Here is a 24,182-nt window from a genome sequence, read left to right on the forward strand (position 1 = left end):
TGTATATATTTGGAAAAAGTTGTTCGCAATGTTTTTACCATATTTTCCTTATTAGTATATCTAAAAAAACGTGAGAGTATACTTCTTAATAATTTAACTTTTTTAATAATTTAACATTCCTGTGATGACCTGGCGACTTGTCCAGGGTGAACCCCGCCTTTCGCCCGTAGTCAGCTGGGATAGGCTCCAGCTCGCCTGCGACCCTGTAGAACAGGATAAAGCGGCTACAGATAATGAGATGAGATGAGAATAATTTAACATGGCACATTTTTGAGATTTTATTTTGATTTTGGTTTATTTTTTTCTGTTTGTGTATCTTGGACCAAATAATAATAATAATAATAATAATAATAATAATAATAATAATAAATAAAAAAGGGGGCATGCTCTTTTTAAAAAAAAAATGCCACATTTTGGGGCTTTTTATTTTTTCCCCTCATTCTGTACATCTTCAGAAAAAAAATGTGCAGTTTATGTACAATTTATTCTGCCTCATTTTTGTCTTTGTTTTATATTTCTGTAAATGTTTTTCTGTCTGGATATATTTGGGTGAAAGTTGTGCACTTTTTATTTTTTAATAAATTCTTTAGCATGAAGTGTTTTTTTCTGTTCTTTTTATTATCTGTATATCTGTGGAAGCCTTGTTCTTGTAGTTTATCATGAAACATTTATTCTGTTTGTCATTTCCATTTTTCAGTTTTTTTCTCTCGTCTCGTCTCGTCTCGTCTCGTCTTCTTCCGCTTTATCCAGGACCGGGTCGCGGAGGCAGCAGTCTAAGCAGGGAAGCCCAAACTTCCCTTTCCCCAGACACCTCGGCCAGCTCCTCGGGAAGAACACCGAGGCGTTCCCAGGCCAGCCGAGAGACATAGTCCCTCCAGCGTGTCCTGGGTCTTCCCCGGGGCCTCCTCCCGGGGGGACATGCCTGGAACACCTCCCCAGGGAGGCGTCCAGGAGGCATCCGAAAAAGATGCCCGAGCCACCTCAGCTGATTCCTCTCGATGTGGAGCAGCAGCGGCTCTACTCCGAGCTCCTCCCGAGTGACTGTGCTTCTCACCCTATCTCTAAGGGAGCGCCCAGCCACCCTGCGAAGGAAACTCATTTCGGCCGCTTGTATCCGCGATCTTGTCCTTTCGGTCATTACCCAAAGCTCATGACCATAGGTGAGAGTCGGAACGTAGATCGACCGGTAAATTGAGAGCTTCGCCTTTTGGCTCAGCTCCTTCTTCACCACAACGGACCGGTAAAGCGACCGCATCACTGCGGAGGCTGCACCGATCCGCCTGTCGATCTCACGCTCCATCCTTCCCTCACTCGTGAACAAGATCCCGAGATACTTAAACTCCTCCACTTGAGGCAGAACTTCTCCACCAACCTGGAGAGGGCAAGCCACCCTTTTCCGGTCGAGAACCATGGCCTCGGACTTGGAGGTGCTGATTCTCATCCCAGCCGCTTCACACTCGACTGCAAACCGCCCCAGTGCATGCTGAAGGTCCTGGTTTGAAGAAGCCAACAGGACAACATCATCCGCAAAAAGCAGAGATGAAATCCTGTGGTTCCCAAACAGGATTCCTTCTGGCCCCTGGCTGCGCCTAGAAATTCTGTCCATAAAAATTATGAACAGAACCGGTGACAAAGGGCAGCCCTGCCGGAGTCCAACATGCACTGGGAACAGGTCTGACTTACTGCCGGCAATGCGAACCAGACTCCTGCTCCGTTCGTACAGGGACCGGACAGCCCTTAGCAAAGAGCCCCGAACCCCATACTCCCGAAGCACCCCCCACAGAATACTACGGGGGACACGGTCGAATGCCTTCTCCAGATCCACAAAGCACATGTGGACTGGTTGGGCAAACTCCCATGAACCCTCGAGCACCCTATGAAGGGTATAGAGCTGGTCCAGTGTTCCGCGACCAGGACGAAAACCGCATTGTTCCTCCTGGATCCGAGGTTCGACTATTGGTCGAATTCTCCTCTCCAGTACCCTGGAGTAAACCTTCCCTGGGAGGCTGAGAAGTGTGATTCCCCTATAATTGGGGCACACTCTCCGGTCCCCTTTCTTAAAAAGAGGGACCACCACCCCAGTCTGCCACTCCAGAGGCACTGTCCCTGACCGCCACGCGATGTTGCAGAGGCGTGTCAACCAAGACAGCCCCACAACATCCAGAGACTTGAGATACTCAGGGCGGATCTCATCCACCCCCGGTGCCTTGCCACCGAGGAGCTTGCAAACCACCTCAGTGACTTCGGCTTGGGTAATGGACGAGTCCACCTCTGAGTCATCAGCCTCAGTCTCCTCAGTGGAAGACATGACGGTGGGATTGAGGAGATCCTCAAAGTATTCCTTCCACCGCCCGACAATGTCCCCAGTCGAGGTCAACAGCTCCCCACCCGCACTGTAAACAGTGTTGGCAGAGTACTGCTTCCCCCTCCTGAGGCGCCGGACGGTTTGCCAGAATTTCTTCGAGGCCGACCGATAGTCCTTCTCCATGGCCTCCCCGAACTCCTCCCAGTTCCGAGTTTTTGCCTCCGCAACTGCCCGAGCTGCAGCACGCCTGGCCTGCCGATACCCGTCAGCTGCCTCGGGAGTCCTGGAGGTTAACATGGCCCGATAGGACTCCTTCTTCAGCTTGACGGCATCCCTTACTTCCGGTGTCCACCACCGGGTTCGGGGATTGCCGCCACGACAGGCACCGGAGACCTTGCGGCCACAGCTCTGAACAGCTGGTGACGCAGCATTTTTCAGTTTTTTTAATGTATATAAATTTTTTTAATGCACATTATTTTTTTTTTAATTTTATTCACTTAATTTTCTTATTAGTTTAGCATGTCACAATTTTGGTGATTTTTTTTTTTACTTTTTTCCCCCTTTGTCCGTTTGTGCGCTTTATTTTTAATTTCATGGAGTTTTGTTCAGTTGGCATTTCTGCTTATCACACAGAATCTCTGTACTGAGCCCATCACTATTTGAGTCGACCCACAAACAAGTGATTTCATTAATTACACATAAATTATCTCCTTTTAAAAAAAAGATTTGTTTGCTAACAGCGGTTAAAGCTGTGCAGATTTCCGCTGCTGCTCCCAAAGCTCGAGATTTTGCTGCATAGGTTTATATATATATAGGAAGAATACAGCGTGAGCTCAGACAGACTGGTTTACAGTGAGCTGAAAGAAAAAAAAGCCCTTGGCATAATTTTATCTTTTTAAAAGCAAACTTTTTAAACAAACCTCCATGGAACTGAATGAAGGGGAAAAAAGAAGTTGCACAAAAAGTGTGAAATGGAGGAAAGAATTTGCAGTCGCAGAAACAATGTGCGTCTCTTATTTATTTATTTAAATCTATCTCCTTAACCTGAATATTTGACTCCCATGTTTGAATCCAATAATCGCTATTAATTAGGGATAATAATAAATAGGCATAAGGTTAAAAACATAATAAATCTTTAATGTAATTAATATTTAATAACAGAATTAAGAAAACCTGAATGTTTGATTAATACTTTAATTAATTCTGTTTATTAATTAGTGCTTAATTCCTTGCCAAAATTAAAAATATTCAAGATGTCATAAATTCAACACTATTATTGAATTAGTGATATGAAATTAGCACTTTGTATGATTTTAAAAAATAAATATCAGATATACACAGGAGTTTCATTGATTAACTAACACACACACACACACCTAAAAACAGTATACTCTCCCTGTCCACTTTATTAGGAACACCCATACATCCACCTGTAGCAGTTTTCTGCAGTTCTGTAATCAGCCGATCCCTCGACAGCAGCACGATGCATCAAATCACGCAGATACAAATCAAACATCAGAATGGGAAACATTGCGATCTCACAGTGAAGTGTGACTTTCTTTCACTGTGGTATGGCTGTTGGTTTGAGCCAGATGGACTGGTTTGAGTATTTCAGAAACTGCTGATCTCCTCCTGGGGTTTTCACACACAACAGTCTCTAGAGTTTACACAGAATGGTGCGGAAAACAAAAAACACTGAGTGAGTGAGCAACAGTTCCGTGGGGGGGGGGACGCCTTTTTGTTAAGAGAACTCAGAGGAAACTGGCCAGATTGGTTTGAGATTTCTTTTTTGCCAGGAAGGATATAGTAACTCATATAATCACTCTTTACAACCGTGGTGAGCAGAAAAGCATCTCAGCATGCAACAGAGAGAGAACACCACACTGGGTTCCGCTCCTGCAGCCAAGAACAGGGAGCTGAGAATCAACAACAAGTTCCTATTAAAGTGGCCGGGGAGTGTATGTATGTAGGGACTGACTGATCAATTGATTTGCTTACTACTTTTAATTTTTAAAAACACAGTGTAATGTGATGTCAAAAGCTTTTCAGCTAATATTTTTACTTTTAAATTTTTCCAAATATACTTTTAAACAGTAAAAAAAAGTTCGACATACTTTCAGTGGAACGCAAATATCATGTTTACTGCACAAACTCATTCTCTAACTCTAATGAACTCTAATATAGAATGTTATAATGTTAGGGTTTAGTGGGGGGGGGGGGTGTTTCCCCTTCTTAGTATAGTTTTGGTTTTGAGTATTAGTATCAATATCAAAGACAAAATGACAAATCAATAAAATGTGATTTTTTTTTTAATTAGAGAAACTTAGAAAAGTACAGATTGCATAAATTACATTTTAAAAATGTAAAATGGTTCATTACGACTCAAACCTGACACACTGGTCAACACAGGCTGATGTTCAGTGTTACTGTGTGTGTGTGTGTGTGTGTGTGTGTGTGTGTGTGTGTGTGTGTGTGTGTGTTTATATACTACTGAGGACCAAATGTCCCTACAAAGATGGTAAAATCTGACAATTTTGACCTTGTGGGGACATTTGGATGGTCCCCACAAAGAAATTATTGTTGTGATTTTTTTAATTTAAAAAAATTTAAATAAAAAAGGAGCCAAAAAGTTTCTTCTTCATTCCTGAGGTTAAGGTTCAGGTGAGGGTTGAGGTGCAGCACAGCAATAATAATGATGTCAATGGAAGGTCCTCACAAGGTTAGTGAGACAAATGTCTGTGTGTGTGTATCGATCTCCAACCTGTTTACACACTAACTGAATAATATGAACACGTTCGTTTTTGAAACCGATACCGATATAAAAACGAAAAGCGCTACTCTGCTATTTTTTTCCAGCTTGTGCGAGTGGAGGTTTTTAATTTTCCCATGCTGTGGATTTGAGACATTAACATGATACAAATATGAAGTGCACTTTTTTGTTTTGCTCCTGTAGCCCCGACATAAACACGGCCTCACTGAGCTCCAATTATAAAAGCTGTACAAACTGGCGTGAAGTTGGGGAAAAAAAAAAAAAAATCTACTTTTATTTATTGATCTGCAGCAGCGGCTCTCTCCGGTGGACGTCTCTAAAAATAATCAATTAATTCATTTAAAAGATATTGATTTGCCTGTTCCATTGGGTGTGTGTGGCTTTTTTTAAATGTCATTCTTAACCGATCCTTTTCCATAGTTATTGGAGGAAAATATTCCCAGAAAATCAGACAGGGGGAGTTCCAGTTTTACGGACGCACAAAGCCGAGGATCCGAGTCAGTTTGTCCGTGCCATCATTTAACCTCTTGAGGAAAACACAGAAAAAACAATGTTCCATGTCGTGATTTACATCCGTCAAATGCATGGTGATTTATCTTCATCATGGATGTGACGTTAAACAAAAAAAAAAAAAAACTTTTGCGGGAAATTTGAATGAGCAAAAAAAGTACAGATGTATAGTTATGGGAGTATATTGTAAAGAATAAAATAACGGTACTATGAACGTGACCTTTTTGCGTTATGCACGTATCTGAACCAGTGATCTGTGTGTGATGTCACTCCTTCCAGGTTACCTGGTCTGGTCCTGTATCAGCACCACATCCACTTACTACTGCTGTCCCTCAAGGTTCAATCCTTGGTCCGCTTCTCTTCTCCCTCTACACCCAATCTCTTGGCCCAATTATCCCTGCTCATGGTCCATCTGGCCACTGCTATGCTGATGATACCCGACTGTTTCCTCCTTCCAACACACAGATCTCCGCTCGCATCTCTGCTTGCCTGCGTGACATCCAGAGCTGGATGGATAACCATCACCTGAAGCTCAACCCAGGCAAAATGGAGGTGATCTACATTCCTGCTCCATCCTCTCCACCCCTGGATATTGTCCTTTCCATGGTGGACATCTCTAGGTCTCTTTCACACAGTGCAAAGAACCTAGGGGTCACGTTCGATAAACTCTCCTCCTCGGCGAACATCGCTGCAGGGATCCGGACGTATAGATTCCTCCTCTACAACATCCGAAGGATCTGCTCTCTTCTCACCACCTACTCTACTTTGCTCCTGGTCCAAGCACTGATCCTCTCCTGCTTGGACTACTGTAACTCTCTCCTTGCTGGCCTTCCAGCTTCTGCCATCAGACCCCTACAGCTCACCTGGTCTACAACCTTCTTTGTTCTTCCAATGTCACCCCTCTGCTTGCTGACCTGCACTGGCTACCTGTCACAGCTCACATCAAATTTAAGATATTGGTGCTACCTTACCAGGCTCTCAAGGGGTTTGGGCCAGCATACCTCCAGAGTCTGATCAACCCCTATACACCAGCCAGATCCCTACGCTCTGCCACTACAGTGGTGTAAGTGTTTAGCACGGTCGCCTCACAGCAAGAAGGTTCTGGGTTCAAGACCAGCGGCCAGCAGGGGCCTTTCTGTGTGGAGTTTGCATGTTCTCCCCGTGTCTGTGTGGGTTTCCTCTGGGTGCTCTGGTTTCCTCCACAGTCCAAAGACATGTGGTTAGGTTAATATGGGACGGCCTTGGGCTGAGGTGCCCTTGAGCGAGGCACCGAACTCCCAACTGCTCCCCGGGCGCTGTTAGCATGGCTGCCCACTGCTCTGGGTATGTGTGTGTGTGCTCATTGCTCATGTGTATGGGTTAAATGCAGAGAGGAATTTCACAAGTGTGTGATGAATAAAAGTTGTGCTTGCTTGCTTACTGGTCACCTGGCCCCTCCTCCTTTCCGTTCCTGCCCAGCCCACTCAAGACTGCTGTCTGTCCTGGTTCCCTGTTGGTGGAATGACCTTCCCATTGAGGTCAGAACTGCCGACTCCCTGACCACCTTCAAGTGCAGAATGAAGACTCTCCTCTTCAGGCTGCACTTCTTCCCTGCCCACTGCACAACTGCGTAGCGGTCTCGACCAACCCAGGCTCTGTACCGTCTCGCCTGGAGTTAGCTGTTTGGGTTCTCTAGTTATACTTTGTATGGTTGGTTTGTTTCCTTGGCTGTTTGAGTACTGGTACTTCAACAGCATCGTACACTTGGTATTATTGTCACTTGTTCAGTTGATACTAGAACTTTCTTGTCTAGAAGTTCAGCACGTCGTGTCCCTGACTTTTGCAGTCGTTGTACATTGCTCTGGATAAGAGCGTCTGCTAAATGCCATGTAACGTAATGTTATGTGATGTATACTGTGCAGTTTTCTATGAAGGAGTATTTTAAAAATAGTTTTGTTTAGTGTTTCTGTGGAATTTCCCACTGCATCGTCATGAAAAAGGAGTCCAATTTGACTCACAGCAGCACCGAGTTTCAGCTTCACATTCGATTCAGAAAGTGCATCCAATTTCAGATCCAATGTTTCTTGAACATAATAAACCCAACTCTGATCAAATATTATTCGGAGGTTGTTGTTGAACTGGAATCAAGAGTTCCTTGATTTGGGAACGACTCAATTGTTTTGAAAAGTACAGTAGTTCCCTGGATTACTCAGTCACATTAGATCTTCCAGAAACCTTTCCAGAAAATTCCACCAACAGGAAATGGGTTCTTGAACCAGTTCCATTCAGGATTCTTTGAACTTTGGTGCCTGCAAACAAACCAGCCAACGTTTTCACCAGAACCATTGTAATCAAGGATGTGTCATGAACGGAGGGCGTGGCACAATTCACAACGGGAGTAAACAGGAGTCGCAAGACGACGGTGCGGATTGATGACCCCCGAGCTTTTGTTACATTATTGCAGATATTCGTTTTCATTCCATTTTTTTCTGAAGATGTTTCCTTTTCCGTTGAGGTTCTCTATCACTGCGCTCTGCTTCCTCTCACTTCATCCCACTGATGTCGTCATGGTTCATGATGGAAAAAACAGATATATTCTGGTTCCAGTTGGGAAACAACTTTTCAGGTTCCAAACCAATTTATTTTTTGTCAAAATGCTCTGAACGGTTCATAATTTGATGCACGAATAAGAACCAAACCCATTCCCTGTTGGTGGAAAGGGTGTGTGTGTGTGTGTGTGTGTGTGAGAGAGTGATTATAAAGTTGAGTGATGTAACAGAGTTTGAGGACCTGTACAATTTTAGGAGTTGAATTAATTTTCTGTGAGTTTCTACATGTTATTTTATTTTATTTTATCTATCCATCTATTTATTTATATGAAACCATTCCTTGACCACGCCCGGTTCTGGTTTCATTCAATATAGATACTGATTCATATTTGGAGCCACACACACACACACACACACACACACACACACACGTTGTGATGTGAAATGAGTTCAGTGTAGTATAAAACAAGATGGCGGCCATAAGGACTGATTCTGAAATAAGAAACTCCTCCCTCTTACCTTGGACACTGCCCTCGGAGAGGTGGAGCGGACCATGTCCACACTTGAGACTTCATCGATGGGTCGCACCGTCACCCTGTCTGCGGGGGTGTGAGGTCTACGGGGCAATGCCAGTTTGGAGGGCGGTACTTCGCATGGTGAAGGCGGAACGGAGACCGAGCGCGGGACCTCCAGCATCACCCTAAAGGAGGACGAGTCCACATAGTCAGGTACAGTGAAGACGGGTGGCACCATGGGACCCCCGTGACGGAAACGCTGCCTCTGCTGCCACTCGTAAAGCTGCCACACCATGCCCTCTTTAGCGGCGATCCGTTCGTCTGTGGACATGCGGAAGTGGCTAAGACGGTCGTGGGCGTACTTGTAGTCACTGGGCAGGTCGCGGGGCACCGGGGGCGAGCTGGCGGACGGACGACGGGTGCTCTTCGGGAGAGACTGGTAGGACTCATTCATAACCAGCTTGGGTTGGAGGGGAGGAGTACGTCTGGGGAGAGTGTACTCCGAAACAGGATGGCTGGAAAAAGTGAAGAGTGAGAGAGATGCGTTAGGAAGTGAAAAGTTTTTCGTGAGCAAATGATTAAAGGCTCGTGCTTTAAACTGGATTTTATTCAAATCATTTGTCTTTTTGTGATGCATCAAGACAAATGCAACAACTCCATGAAAATCACAGGAACTTTACATTAGAGAGAAGATGCATTACAATACAACACGTACTTCTGTGCAAAAGTTTGTGCCTCCACACACAATCTCTTGAGAAAAAAAAGGGGGAAAAAAAGCAAGTCCAAGAAGTTAAAAACAAAATGAAACAATAATCTAAAACAATCACTCCAAAGAAGTTTTTTCCGAACTGTGAAACTGGATTGTGTTTCCACATCGCATGTTTTACATGAACTTTTTCTAAAAAGTGCATCAACTCAAACAGCTATTAACTTCATTTATTTAAAAAAGTAAAATAATGCACCTTTTTTATTTATTTTCAGTGTGAATAGGTGAAGAGTTTTATTTACTAACACGTAAAGTTTAAGGAAACAATCTACACATCCAGAATAATCTATCTATCTATCTATCTATCTATCTATCTATCTATCTATCTATCTATCTATCTATCTATCTATCTATCACTATTTTAATTTACATTCAGTATAAACAAACAGCAGTAAAGTGTCAGAGATTTATCTCTGTAGAGTCCGTTAGAGTCGCATTTTGGGAATAATTTCTATGAAGACGTTTCCATCCTGTTATAATGCATTCATAAGGCATTATACACACCATTTTAATCCTGCATGAAAATCTTTATTCAGCATGATACATCTATACCATGATGCATTATAAGCAGTGTCACATCATACACAGTACATCAACAACCACTTTGTTTAGTGCATTATGAGAAGATACAGTCGTGATATGATGCATTTCTTTATATATATTTAGTCGCTGCCTAAAAGCAGAACTCCTGATGAGTTTGAGTGAAATATTTCCAAGAGCACAAAATCCCCCTGAATAGAATAATAGTATTACAGCACCATGAATGAACCATCAAATTGTGTCGTGTTTTTCACCTCAATACATCACTGTGACAGTGAGACCAATAATGAGAGACGCATCGCAATTACGATACATATTTATTCCTTTCTTTGACGCCACATGCCATGCGCAGAAACACCACCACCACGTTTATTATGGTGTGACTCTGCTGGGTGCCTGAGGGACAGCAGTGAACCAGCGCTTTCACTTTACACCACTACTGTAGAGTTACCATCCAATATCACGCTCCATACGCCAAACAGGTGTCTGGTTTCATCTGTCACATTCACACACAGCAGCATTAGAACTAATCCCCATGCACCTGTTCCTGATTAGAGCTCAATCACAGCGCATTTACATAAGGACTCTGAGTAACACACAGACTTTGTGAAAGCCTCGTATTTTGTGTCACTTTTCTGGTTTTGATCCTGTTTGTGTTTTTGGACTGTGAGTATTGTATTCCTCCGATATCCTGACCGTGTCTCACTCCACCACTGCCCGTCTGCCTTAGTCTTCGTTTTGAATCTGTTTGCTCGCATGTTTTCAAGAAAACTCTTCCTGCACTTACATCCATCTATCACCCTTACATGACACAAACTGTTAACTGTCCAACAAGCAAGTGGACTAATAAAACCTGTTTTAACTCGTTTTATATGAAACAGTCATGAATATTTTCCATAAAACGTGTTAGTAAATATAATAATACCATGTTATTTTTTTAAAAAGCAAATTAAAAATAAGAGCTGGATAAAAACCCATTTATCTTACAGAAATAAAAGCTACAAATTTTGTTGTCCGATGGTCAAGTGTTTATGAAATACGTTGCCTTGCGCTTACGATCGGGTTCCCTGTGGTGGGACATGGACATCACATGGTCAAAAGCCATCAAAAATCAGAATACGGCATTATTATATCCTGTTAAGTATGGAGCGCCGTGACGATCCTTACTTCTAGTGCATACTTTTAATAGATTTATGCAGCTTCGTAAATAATTATAATGTGTATAATGGCTTACGAAGTCATTATAACATGATTTAAACACATTCACAGCATGATACACCTAGCCTTCATGAAAAATGATTTAATGATTTCTCTTATAATAAACTATGAAGTGTTATAATACCGTTATTAATAAGATAACTTTGTTATTTAAAACTTACCTGCTCTTCTGGAAGTAAAACACTCAAAACAGTTGAAACAAGAGATTTATTCAATATTTGTATTTATAATTCATAATATTAGACTATCAGAGAGAGTGCAGAGCTCCTGTGAAAACAACATTCATGCTTCTTGTTGTTTGCCACCAGCAGAGGGCGCTCTTCCAGCATCTCAGTGTATGAACTGACCTTTTAGGTTCTCCTTTCTGAACTTTGACCCAGTGCTCCACCTGCGCCAGTGCCGTCTTCCTCTGCACGTGTTTCTCCGTGTCGGTCCAGGGTGCGAGACCCCTCTGATACACCACGCCCCCATTCTGCTCGCTGTGCACGCCGTTCCTCTGAGCAGCTACGGACGGCGTGGTTCGAGATGGAGCTCCAGATTCCAGAGAAACACCGTTTGCATCTCCATCTCCTGTGTAGACCACTTTGACCGGGACCTCCAGGCGTGCTTCAACCTCCTGCTCGTGTCTGGGCTCTCGTTCAATCACCTCCGTCCATCCTGATTGGTGCAGGACCTCAGCGTGGGTGGTGCTGTTACTGCTGGCTGGGATGTGATTGGTCTGTGGCACGGCCTGTTGCTCAGGTTTGGGAGTTTCTCTACAGAAAGAGGAGTCAAAACGAGAAGACTTTAGTACTTTTGTAAATTATTCCTGACCTGAGAGCACCAAAGGGTAATAAAAGTGTTAAAAAGTGACTGATGTTTGGAAATATGAAAAAAAAAAAAAAATGGGGAAAAAAATGGTGACTTTAGTCCCAGTCACATGACATCCACATAACAGGAACATCTCTACAGCTGGGCGGCACGGTGGTGTAGTGGTTAGCACGGTCGCCTCACAGCAAGAAGGTTCCGGGTTCGAGCCCCGTGGCCGGCGAGGGCCTTTCTGTGTGGAGTTTGCATGTTCTCCCCGTGTCTGCATGGGTTTCCTCCGGGTGCTCCGTTTTCCCCCACAGTCCAAAGACATGCAGTTAGGTTGACGTGGGGCGGCCTTGGGCTGAGGTGCCCTTGAGCGAGGCACCGAACCCCTGACTGCTCCCCAGGCACTCTGGTGTGGCTGCCCACTGCTGAGTGAGTGTGCGCGTGTGTTCACTGCTTCAGATGGGTTAAATGCAGAGGATGAATTTCACTGTGCTTGAAGTGTGCTTGTGACAAATAAAGGTTTCTTCTTTTTCTTCTTATATGGAAAAATTTTAAAAACACAAAGGACATTTTTGTAAGACTTTTCCTCATTTTTTCCATCAAACTGTTTTGTTTTTGCAAAGGAAAAAATATTCAACACTTAATTCTCATTTGAATAACACCTTCTCATTCACTGCTTTTTATTCTTCTTTTAATTTTTCTCTTTTCCTGTTGTAGGTACACAGCGCCACAGTCTCTTTAAGAACTACAACTCCCATCACTTCCGCGGTGACCTACGTCACGGCTGGGCGGGATCACCTACGCCACGTCCTCCATGAATGCATAAGTAACAGAACAACGCTTCCGTCTTCCTCTTTCCGTCCGGACCAGCGGCCTGGACACAAGGAGGATTGCTTGCTCCGCCAAGCACCCAAAATAAGAAGTCTTTTTCTTTCTTTCTTGCAAGATCCACGATTTAGCGCGATTTCTTTGTTTACCACTGGACACGGTAAAAATCCAGAATCGCGCGATTTTTTTTTAACTCAGTCGAGTTACAACCGGTTATTCATTTGTTCCTTATAAGTACATACGACTGCAGCTCAAAGCAGTTAATTCATAATTAGGAGCGACCAAAATTCCTCCTGATTGAAGTGCTGTGCATATTATTTTGATCAGAGACTCTCTTTTCATCACGAGCTACGAAGCTTCTCCAAGAATTCTCTGTTTTCTACAGAAGTCTTCCCACAAGCTCCTGTGAAACTCAGCCTCTCCAAGAAATTCCCTGTGCTTCACGGAGATCTCCACAACGGTGAAAACTCCAAAAGTCTCGGGACATCTTCTCATAATCTCGCGTAGAAGCAGGATACGGAAGTAAGACTTGGCATTTTTGGGCATAATCAAACCTAGTCTTAGGAATTAGCTTTTATTGAAGTAGTGTGAATTTAAACTCAGGAACAGTTTGTTACACTGTAGACACGCAGCGTGTTGAATTGAATGTTCTGTTTTGTTTTAATCTCTCAATTGTTTAATAGATAGGCTGTGCATGCTTCTCTTTATTCCTTACTAACATACTTAATTTCCTTACGCGTATCTTGATCGCATCAAGATTTCAGTGGATTCAGTACTGTTATAAGCTAGTGAATTAGCAAAGCTGATCTTTGTCTCCCCACACGTGGCCAACACACCTTAGCTAGCAATCCATGCTAACTCTTTGTTCAGGCCACGTGGCCACTCACAAACACACCTTAGCTAGCTTTCTTTTGTCTATTTAGCAACACAAAGTTAATCTAGGCCTACACAAACACGTGGTCACCAGGCCTCACCAGGCCTGACACACACAAACACATGGTCACAGGCCTCACACACACACACCTTAGTTAGCAACAGAGCTAATGCTTTGTTCTACTTAGAGAACATTCCTCTGTCTTAGCTAGCAACCAAGCAAGGCCTCCACCACGTGGACACACACACACACACACACACACCATATCATACCTGTATATAATGATTCTACCTGTTATTATCCATTTTTATCTTTGTTATAATAAATTCCATTATTATTGAAACTGTGTGTTTATTTGTTGTGTTCCAATATCTTTGAAGTATCCAATCTCCAAGAATTCAAAGGTGCATATGATTGATGTAATATGATAAGTGATCATAATAATTTGGAATATACCATAATTTAGCTGTTTGGTAATTTATTATTAAGCACCAAAATTAATGGTATTAATTAATGAGTCTGATTCCATGAGTGATTTAATGATAATATGAGACTGATTCAATGAAAATGATTCAATTTAAACGATTCAAATGAGACTGATTCAATTTAATTATTAACCTTCAGATTTAATGAGATTGATCACTCAATAATTACCAAATGCACCTACACTATCCTTCTCTTATTTTTCTCTCCCTCTCTTATTAGTGACTTTAACAAGCCATAAAATGATCAAATGTAATTTTACTTTTTTACTTATATTACGAAGGAAACTCAAGTCGGTATCCTGATTCCTGAGGAGCGATTCCTGAATCTATCCCAGGAACGCTGTGTGTGAAGTGGGAACACACCCGGGATGGGACGCCAGTTGATCGCAGGACACCGTGCACACGTTCACACCTCAGGACAATCCATCTACTGGCCTGCATCACTGCACCGCTGGGTGAACGTTTTAATTAAGTAATTAATGGATTAATTTATTGATTAATTCATTAAGAAAGAAAGAAAGAAAGAAAGAAAGAAAGAAAGAAAGAAAGAAAGAAAGAAAGAAAGTGGATGAGGTAATTGGTTTCAAACACGTATACTGAAAGTTTGTGCCCTGGACATCGGTCTCAAGTTTCTCCGGGACATGCCCTTTAAAATAACAACAGGACAATTCATCAAATAAATAACTCTAACCTTTTTATTGCACCAAAAACAGAGACTGTGATGGATTATAACCATTAACTCGAACCCTGAAGTCTGACAGGAATTTACTTTAAATGTTTTTGATACAAGAATTTTATCAGTAACATAAGCTGTGGGTTTTTTCCTTTTTTTTTTTTGTCTATTAATTTCAAGAGAAAAAAAAAACCCAATAACAGCAAAAAAAAAAAAAAAAAAAAAAAGACACACTGGTGAGGGACTGAGCGTTTATACCTGCATGAGCAAGAACAGGAACCAACTGGTTTCATAGCCATTTGACAACTTTAATTGCAACTACAAACAGATAAAAAGTACGACATCTCACTCATTAATAAATACAAATCTTGATAATTGGTATCAAACTAATAAATAGTCTGGGATGTGATTTTAGAGGAGACTAATCAGCGTCAGGGTTGGAAGTGTATTTCTGCCTGATGAGTGCTGCTTTGTGGAGAATTTCAGCATTTCTCGCTGCCGTCTGTCTGTCCGATTGCCTGTCTGTCTGTCTGTCTCTGCCAAAGTGTGGATTTTTTTCTGAACCCTTTTTACTAACCTTTACAAGGGGTGCCAATACACTTACAACAGACATGATTCTCAGTAGAATTTTGTCTGTGGATCTTCTAGAATGTGATGTTCTATTATTTTTCCTTCATTCCTAACTTTACTCTCTGAACCAGTGTTTCTCAACACACATCGAAAAAATGTTTTGTTTTATAGTTTATTAAAAAAATAACCGATAGACATTCAGACTGCCATAGTGGTTAGGTTTTTTTTTTTTTGCATGTCCTCAAAATTAAAATATTACATTGAAGAAATTTAATCTGATTTTTCATACGCTGAGGATAGAAAGAGTGGAGGCTGCCATATATTCGTTGTGATTTTGGGCTTACAAATTATTATTATTATTATTATTATTATTACAGATATAAAACAAAGTATAAAGCAGAATTTGACATCTTTCCAAGTCTGTAAACTGTAACATAATTAAGTTGAATGGGATTTTATTTATGTATTTATGAGTAATAATCATCCCTGTAAAGTTCTGTTATTCAGTAAAATATGATTGCCACCCACGGTGGTGTAGTGGTTAGCCCTGTCGCCTCACAGCAAGAAGGTCCTGGGTTCGAGCCCCGGGGCCGGCGAGGGCCTTTCTGTGCGGAGTTTGCATGTTCTCCCCGTGCCCGCGTGGGTTTCCTCCGGGTGCTCCGGTTTCCCCCACAGTCCAAAGACATGCAGGTTAGGTTAACTGGTGACTCTAAATTGAGCGTAGGTGTGAATGTGAGTGTGAATGGTTGTCTGTGTCTATGTGTCAGCCCTGTGATGACCTGGCGACTTGTCCAGGGTGTACCCCACCTTTCGCCCGTAGACAGCTGGGATAGGATCCAGCTCGCCTGCGACCCTGTAGAAGGATAAAGCGGCTAGAGATAATGAGATGAGATGATTGCCACCTTCTTCTTCATGTGCCAAATCAGAGTCAAACGTTGGCGACCAGGTTTGTGAAACCAGTTCTTTCCCACACCAACCGTAACAGGTCCACAGCTTTCATATCCGTTTCCAACACCAGACTCTGCAGAAGGTTCCGTCTTTGTCTTCCTCGGCTTTTTCTTCCCTCCACTCTTCCTTCAGTGCATAATTTTTCAATGAAGTTTTCTCTGACTATATGTCCAGTGAAGCTCAATTGTCTTTGGCAAATCGTTGACTTACTCCAGTACTTCATTTGTTCTTTTTTCAATCCAGGATATTCTCTTCATTTTACAGTAAATCCACATCTCCATTGCTTCCAGGTGATTCGTATCTTGTTTGCTCCGTGTCCACGACTCACATCCATCAGTCAAGGTGGACCATATGGAGCATTTCTTGAGTCTTTTCTTTGTGTTCATTGATTGGTTTTTGTTTGTGAGGATACATGACATGTCTGTAAATGTCTTCCGCCCTACTGTAATCCATTTTCTGATTTCAGTGACTATTGCCATATTATTACAGTTTTGGATTTAAAAAAAAAAAAAAACAGGACTTCATCTGATAAAAATTCAGCATTTAGTTCTTGTTGCCTGTCGAGCTGAATCTGATCTCAGGCTGAGATTTTAACAATAAGAGTCAAATTTGGTTCTTGTGTTTATCTGTAATGAGTAACACTGTCCGCTAGATGGCGAAATGTGATCATTATGATATCCCTAGACGTTTTGACTCCACAGTCATAAAGTATTTCACACAACTCACCATCTACATAATAATAATAATAATAATAATAATAATAATAATAATGTAGAAAAGAGTTTGGCACAAAAAGACAGGAGGCTGAACTGGAGGGAGCAGAGGTGAAGATGCTGAGATGTTCATTGGGAGTGATGAAGTTGGACAGGATGAGAAACAAGAATATTAGAGACACAGGACATGTAGGACGGCTTGGGGACAAAGTGAGAGATGTGTGATTGAGATGGTTTGGACACATACAGAGGAAAGATCCAGGGTTTATTGGGAAAAGAACGCTGAAGATGGAGTTGCAGGTAGAAGGAAAAGAGGAAGAGCAAAGATGAGATTTATGGACGTGGTGAAGGAGGGCAAGAGGACAGTTGGTGCTACAGAAAAAGATACAGAGGACAGGAGGAGATGGAGGGACGTTATCGGGGAACAGCTGAAAGAAGAAGAACTATTTTGCATATAAAATATTAAATTTACAATAAAGCACATAAAACAATCTAATCTCAATCATCTAAAAATCTGTCAGTGTTACTGCAAACCATAAAAAGGATCTTTAATAACAGACTCGAGAATCATAAATTAGCCTTTTTTTTTGATGCATGGATTTATTTAAAGCTGTAGAGATCTCATCTCTCATCTCATCTCATCTCATTATCTCTATCCGCTTTATCCTGTTCTACAGGGTCGCAGGCGAGCTGGATCCTATCCCAGCTGACTACGGGTGAAAGGCGGGGTTCACCCTGGACAAGTCGCCAGGTCATCACAGGGCTGACACATAGACACAGACAACCATTCACACTCACATTCACACCTACGCTCAATTTAGAGTCACCAGTTAACCTAACCTGCATGTCTTTGGACTGTGGGGGAAACCGGAGCACCCGGAGGAAACCCACATGGACACAACATGCAAACTCCGCACAGAAAGGCCCTCGCCGGCCACGGGGCTCGAACCCGGACCTTCTTGCTGTGAGGCGACAGCGCTAACCACTACACCACCGTGCCGCCCAGCTGTAGAGATGTTCCTGTTATTCTCAACATCACTGAACCCAGTAAACAACAAAGGACCTAAAACACACCCATGTGGAACACCATACTTTGTGCTTTTTGATTTTGAAAAATCTCTATTAATGCTTATATAAAGGGAAACACAATATGGTCTAAAACAGAACCCTGTGGGACACCGTACTACACATTTTATACTGTTATTAAAACTCTACTAATGCTCGTTTAAAAAAAAACCCCACACAACAACAGTGAGCCTGAAACTATGCTGGGACACCACATTTTACACTTTAAGATCTGAAAAATCTCTAATACTAATATAAAGAAAAATTAGTACAGGGTCTAACATAGAACTCTGAGGGACACTTGGTAATGCTAATATAAAGGGAAACCAAGGACCCTTGTGGGACACCATAGTGGACTCATGGGTTGTTGTTTGTTTTTTTTTGTTGGGTTTTTTTTTTGGGGGGGGGCACACACACCACAATGACCGAGGCTCTGACATCCAGAGATCGCAAGTCTGAATCCCGGTGATGTCACATCCATCCATGACCAGAAGACCAAGAGCACAAACTCTCAACGTGGGAGGAGCATACTCTCTCTACACAAGACTTAAAACTTTTGAGACTCTATTTTGCACTTTTTTGACTCAAAAAATTGTTAACATACAGAGAAACAAAAGAGGGCCTGAAACAGAACCTTGTGGAACGCCGTAGAGGACTAACAGGTTCTGGAAAATCTCTTAACACTGATATAAAGGGAAACAAATAAAACCTGAAAACAGAACCTAATGAAACTTTTTAGATATTAATTTTCCTCTCTTTTAATGCAAATATAAAAACTCAGTGGGACACCATATTGGATGTTTTTAGACTTTGAAAATCTCGAAAAGATTTTTGACTGTTTGACAATTGGTATGGTGGTGTAGTGGTTAGTGCTGTCGCCTCACAGCAAGAAGGTTCTGGGTTCGAGTCCAGCGGCTGACGGGGCCCTTTCTGTGTGGAGTTTGCATGTTCTCCCTGTGTCCGCGTGGGTTTCCTCCGGGTGCTCCGGTTTCCCCCACAGTTAAAGACATGCAGTTAGGTTAACATCGAACGACCTTGGGCTGAAGTGCCCAAGAGTGGCGGCGCGTACGGTACGTATGCAGCGGCTTTGATCTCCTGTGATGAACTAAAATTTCGTTGTACATTTGTACAGTGACAATAAAGGCATTCTATTCTAATCAGGGGAAACTTTTCAGGTCCACAGTATTCTGAAAATCAAACCTCAGATTTTTGTGTTTGCCAAAAACAACCTTCTGAGCTGCATTTGACTCAAACATGTTTAGAAGAACTTACGAGGCGTTAGTGCTGCAGGCTGGGCTGTAGGTGTGTCCCTGTACAATAAGGTAGAAGAAACTACATTGTATATACACTCACTGGCCACTTTATTAGGAACATCCATGAGGTACGGGTATACCTGCTGTTCTGTTTTCTGCAGTTCTGTAATCAGCCGATCCCTCAAGAGCATCAAATCATGCAGATACAAATCAAGAGCTTCAGTTAATGTTCAAACATGAGAACGGGAAAAAAATTGTGATCTCAAAGTGTGACTTTCTTTCACTGTGGCATGGCTGTTGGTTTGAGCCAGATGAGTGTGAGGTTTGAGTATTTCAGAAACTGCTGATCTCCTCCTGGGGTTTTCACACACAACAGTCTCTAGAGTTTACACAGAATGTTGCGGAAAACAAAAAACACTGAGTGAGTGAGCGACAGTTCTGTGGGTGGAAACAAAAACAAATGCCTTGTTGATAAGAGAGGGTCAGAGGGAAATGGGCAGATTGGTTCGAGCTCTTTTTGCCAGGAAGGATATAGTAAGTCATATAATCACTCTTTACAACCGTGGCGAGCAGAAAAGCATCTCAGCATGCAACAGCAGAAGAACACATTGGGTTCCACTCCTGCAGCCAAGAACAGGGATCTTAAGGGGTGTTCACACGGCAACTTTTACTCCGGTGTAGCACCGGGGCTGCCCCGGTAGAGCGTTCACACGGTACAAAGTTATACCGGTGTAGCCCCTGAAAGCTGCTTAAACCGGTGCAAATCTAACCCTGCTCGGGAGGTGGTTTAAGAAATTTACTCCGGAGTAAATGCTAGTTTGCGGGGCAGCACCGATATAAAATGGGACGTCTGAACGCTACAGGGGTAGACTCGCTACGCGTGAGGAGAGTTGATTACATACGGGCATTGCATAATTTTGCATCCTGGTATTTTGCGCTTCCAAATGGCGAATATCAACAACAACAGAACTGCGTGTCTTCCAGTGTTGCCAGATTGTCAGTTTTAAGTGCATTTTGGTGGATTTGAACATATTTTGGGATGGAAAAAGTCAGCAATATCTGGCAACACTGGTGTCTTCATCCACGTTGTTTTCCCGGCGCTTGATGATGCCATGACAACCGGGAAAAGGAAGTACATTTTCACGCATGCGCATATTTCATTTCCGCATTATTACTATCGGAAATGATAGTAATAATGATAGGAAATGATGATAATAATAAAAGGAAATGATATCAAAACTTTATTACTATCAAAGGAAATGATAGTAATAAAGTTTTTGCTACTATAACACGGTCGCAGAAACTGCCGTGTGACCGCAAGTGGGGCTGCACCGGTGCTAACACGCTTCTCTCTAGTAAGCAGGGTTGTGACGTGTGAACGCTCCACAAAATTTACACCGGTGTAAGATATATCACAACAAAATACATCGGTGCAGCATCGATGCAAATATGTGCCGTGTGAACAGGGCTTTAGAATCAACAACACGTTCCTATTAAAGTGGCCAGGGAGTGTGTTTACTGGACCTAGTTACAGGATTATGAGACAGTATATTAATGACAATATAAAGTGAAAACAGAAAATCGAAAACAGAACCATGCGAGACTCTGTATTAAACTTTTACAGATTTTGAAACGACTATTTAATGCTAATGTAAAAATAAAAGAAGATATAAAACAGAACCGTGTGTGGCCCAAAACTTCCATTAACGCGAATATAAAAGGAAAATAAAAGAGCCAAGAACAGAACGTGGTGGATTTGAGTTCTATTACTGCTAATGAACTGGTAACGGTCTGTTAAAGCCGATCTAAAGCAGGGAAGAAATGCTGATTAAAGTCTGGTAGTGTGATACGCCGAGTGTTAAACCCAGACATATCGACGCTCTGAGACCGAGTCTGTAATGTGATTCTTCTGGAGACTGAAACACATCGTGGTTCTAATCCGTAATTACAAGCTTCCTGTTTATGGCTGTTTCAAAACATCACGCTCTCATGTATCTGTAAGACGATGAGGCTCAACACTGGATGCCTGGACATGGAGAACAAGCATCATCACCACCACCACCACCATCGCCCTGAGAGGAAGACAGAGCAGGGAAACTCAGATGGGAGTAATCTGCGCTAAAAACTCAAAGGGTTTACGATCAGTCGCATAGGTTTATGGCAGAAGTGGACAGTAATGAAGTACATTTACTTGAGTACTGTACTTAAGTACACTTTTTGAGTATCTATACTTTCTCATCTCATTATCTGTAGCCGCTTTATCCTGTTCTACAGGGTCGCAGGCGAGCTGGAGCCTATCCCAGCTGACTACGGGCGAAAGGCGGGGTTCACCCTGGACAAGTCGCCAGGTCATCACAGGGCTGACACATAGACACAGACAACCATTCACACTCACATTCACACCTACGCTCAATTTAGAGTCACCAGTTAACCTAACCTGCATGTCTTTGGACTGTGGGGGAAACCGGAGCACCCGGAGGAAACCCACGCGGACACGGGGAGAACATGCAAACTCCGCACAGAAAGGCCCTCGCCGGCCACGGGGCTCAAATGCGGACCTTCTTGCTGTGAGGCAACAGCGCTTTTGACTAACTTTAGGGATGGGAATTGATAAGATTTTTACGATTCCGATTCCATTTTCGATTTCGATTCTGCTTAACGATTCGGTTCTTTATCGATTCTCTTATCGATTCTCATTTGAAAAAAGAGGAGAACAAACAGGTCGATTAGCATCAACTTTGTTTAGTTTAGGAGTAACACAGATTCACCAGTCCGAAGCGTGTCGAAAATGTGACATTCATTTAAAAGTATCGCATGCTGTGTGCGCAAATGTTTTTGCATATTACTCGTGTTCCCTCCCGACGATGTAATATCTACTTTGCAATGGCTGCAGGTCGCCCAGTTGTCATCTTTCCTTGAAAAATGCAGCCAAACTTTTGAGCGTTTAAACCGCTTGGTTGCCATGTTTACTGCTTACTGCATGTCGCTACGCACGTTGCATAACTTGCATAATATACACTGAACAAAAATATAAACGCAGCGGTCCATATTTTATGAAATACAAATGTTCAGATAGAAATTCATTTTCATTTTTATTTTCTATGTGCCCGAGCCCAGTCCAGACGAGAACGTCGTCGCCCAGCAGTCAGGTCCAATCCGCGATGAGGTCTACGTGCATGGAGGCCAGCTTCTCTGAGTCGGTTTCTCACAGTTTGACTGCTGACCCTGCGATTGTGTCTCCCCATGGTCTCATCTGCGGTCCGTGTTGCAGTCCGGCACCGATCACGCAGGTGGGTCAGACGGATATGCCGGTCTTGTGCTGGAGTGGTGACACGTGGCCTGCGTGCATGTGGCATGTTGTCTGTGGTGCCATGCTGCTGAAATTGTCGTCGGAGGCGGACTATCGTGGAATAGCACCCCCAATTGACGCCCTACAGCTCTGATGGACATTCCAGCCTGCAGCATGCCAATGGCTCGTTCCCGGTTGATTCTGGTCATCTGTGACATCTTGACATTTGAACATTTTTGTCATTTTAGGGTGGCCTTTTATTGGCCCCACATAAAGGATGGTCATGACATGCATTACTCAGTGAAATTTTTGTCTGCAATGGTCACACCCGACTGGATCATGGATTATCTCAAGTCTGGGCACTGCTCAGAACTTGAGTAGAGGGACATTTTTTTTTTTCAAAAAATGTTTACTGGTATGCTATACTATCATTTGATGTGGGCAGAAAAAAAAATCAGTATCGGATGTACAAAATAAATAAAATCTTTAGGTGCTGCGTTTATATTTTTGTTCAGTGTACATGACGTTAGTCGTGCCCGCTGGAATCGATAAGGGAATCGTTAGCAAATCTGGCAAACGATTCCATGGAATTGAAACACTGGGAACCGGTTCTCAACAAGAACCGGTTTTCGATTCCCATTCCTAACTAACTTCACTACATTTGAAAGGCAAATATTGTACTTTTCACTCCACTACATTTCTATCAAGGTCCTCGTTACTATGAAGCAGCTTTGAAAGTGAATGTTTTTTTCTTTTTTAAACGTGATTGATTTTTTCCCAGGTGACACTGAGACAGCCTATCAGTAATCACTCGGGTCACGTCATACCCATAGACTGCATAAAATCAAGATCCATCATTTCTCAGCAGCATTATTTGAACACGATCAATTGATGGCAGAATGGAATGAGGCGGTTCTTCTGAAGAATGCACGCATCCGTGGCTATTGAGGTATTTCACTCACGTGACTAAGTCATGTGATGCTGCCATTTTGGACGGCACGGCTCGAATCAGTTTGAATGCGAGGAAGGCGACAAACAAAAAACATAAAAGAAAAAGGAGCGAGATGCAGAAAACACCTTCACTATCCAGCGGCGTAGGGCATTTACAGGGCGAGCAGAGGGAGAGGCATTTGCAAAAATTGAGGTTAGCAGGCTTAGAGAACGACGTTTACCTGCTTCCACCAGGATTGTTCACTGACAGCTAAGGTTTGTTCACATTTTCATTTACTTTCGGTCCTCAGGATAAACAAAATGTTATTAAATGTCATTGAAATAACTTCTTAGTCTGTTAAGACATGGCCCGTTATAAGTTTTTCCTTTACTGTATTTACTAGTTTACTGAGCGCGCTCCGGGGCTGGCCGGGGCTGGCTAGCGCTCCGGGGCTGGCCGGCGCTAGCTAGCGCTCCGGGGCTAGCTAGCGCTCCGGGGCTGGCCGGCGCTAGCTAGCGCTCCGGGGCTAGCTAGCTCAGTAAACTAGTAAATCCAGTAAAGGAAAAACTTGAGACTGAAAGGTTTTAACAGTCATCCAAATGACTG

General features: G+C 42.7%; 1 protein-coding gene across 10 annotated transcripts in view; it reads right to left on the reverse strand.

Moving 5' to 3' along the window:
- Positions 1 to 24,182, reverse strand: part of plekha7b (pleckstrin homology domain containing, family A member 7b) — a 248,422-nt gene that overhangs the window by 58,739 nt on the left and 165,501 nt on the right. For all 10 annotated transcript variants that reach the window (XM_060940787.1, XM_060940779.1, XM_060940780.1 and 7 more), the window contains 2 exons: positions 11,500 to 11,907; positions 8,633 to 9,143 (listed from right to left, as the gene is read on the reverse strand). In XM_060940787.1, the coding sequence (XP_060796770.1) occupies positions 8,633 to 9,143; positions 11,500 to 11,907 (919 nt within the window). The remainder of the gene's footprint in view (positions 1 to 8,632; positions 9,144 to 11,499; positions 11,908 to 24,182) is intronic.

The sequence above is a fragment of the Neoarius graeffei genome, chromosome 15 (assembly GCF_027579695.1).
Source record: "Neoarius graeffei isolate fNeoGra1 chromosome 15, fNeoGra1.pri, whole genome shotgun sequence".
Lineage (NCBI taxonomy): Eukaryota > Metazoa > Chordata > Actinopteri > Siluriformes > Ariidae > Neoarius > Neoarius graeffei.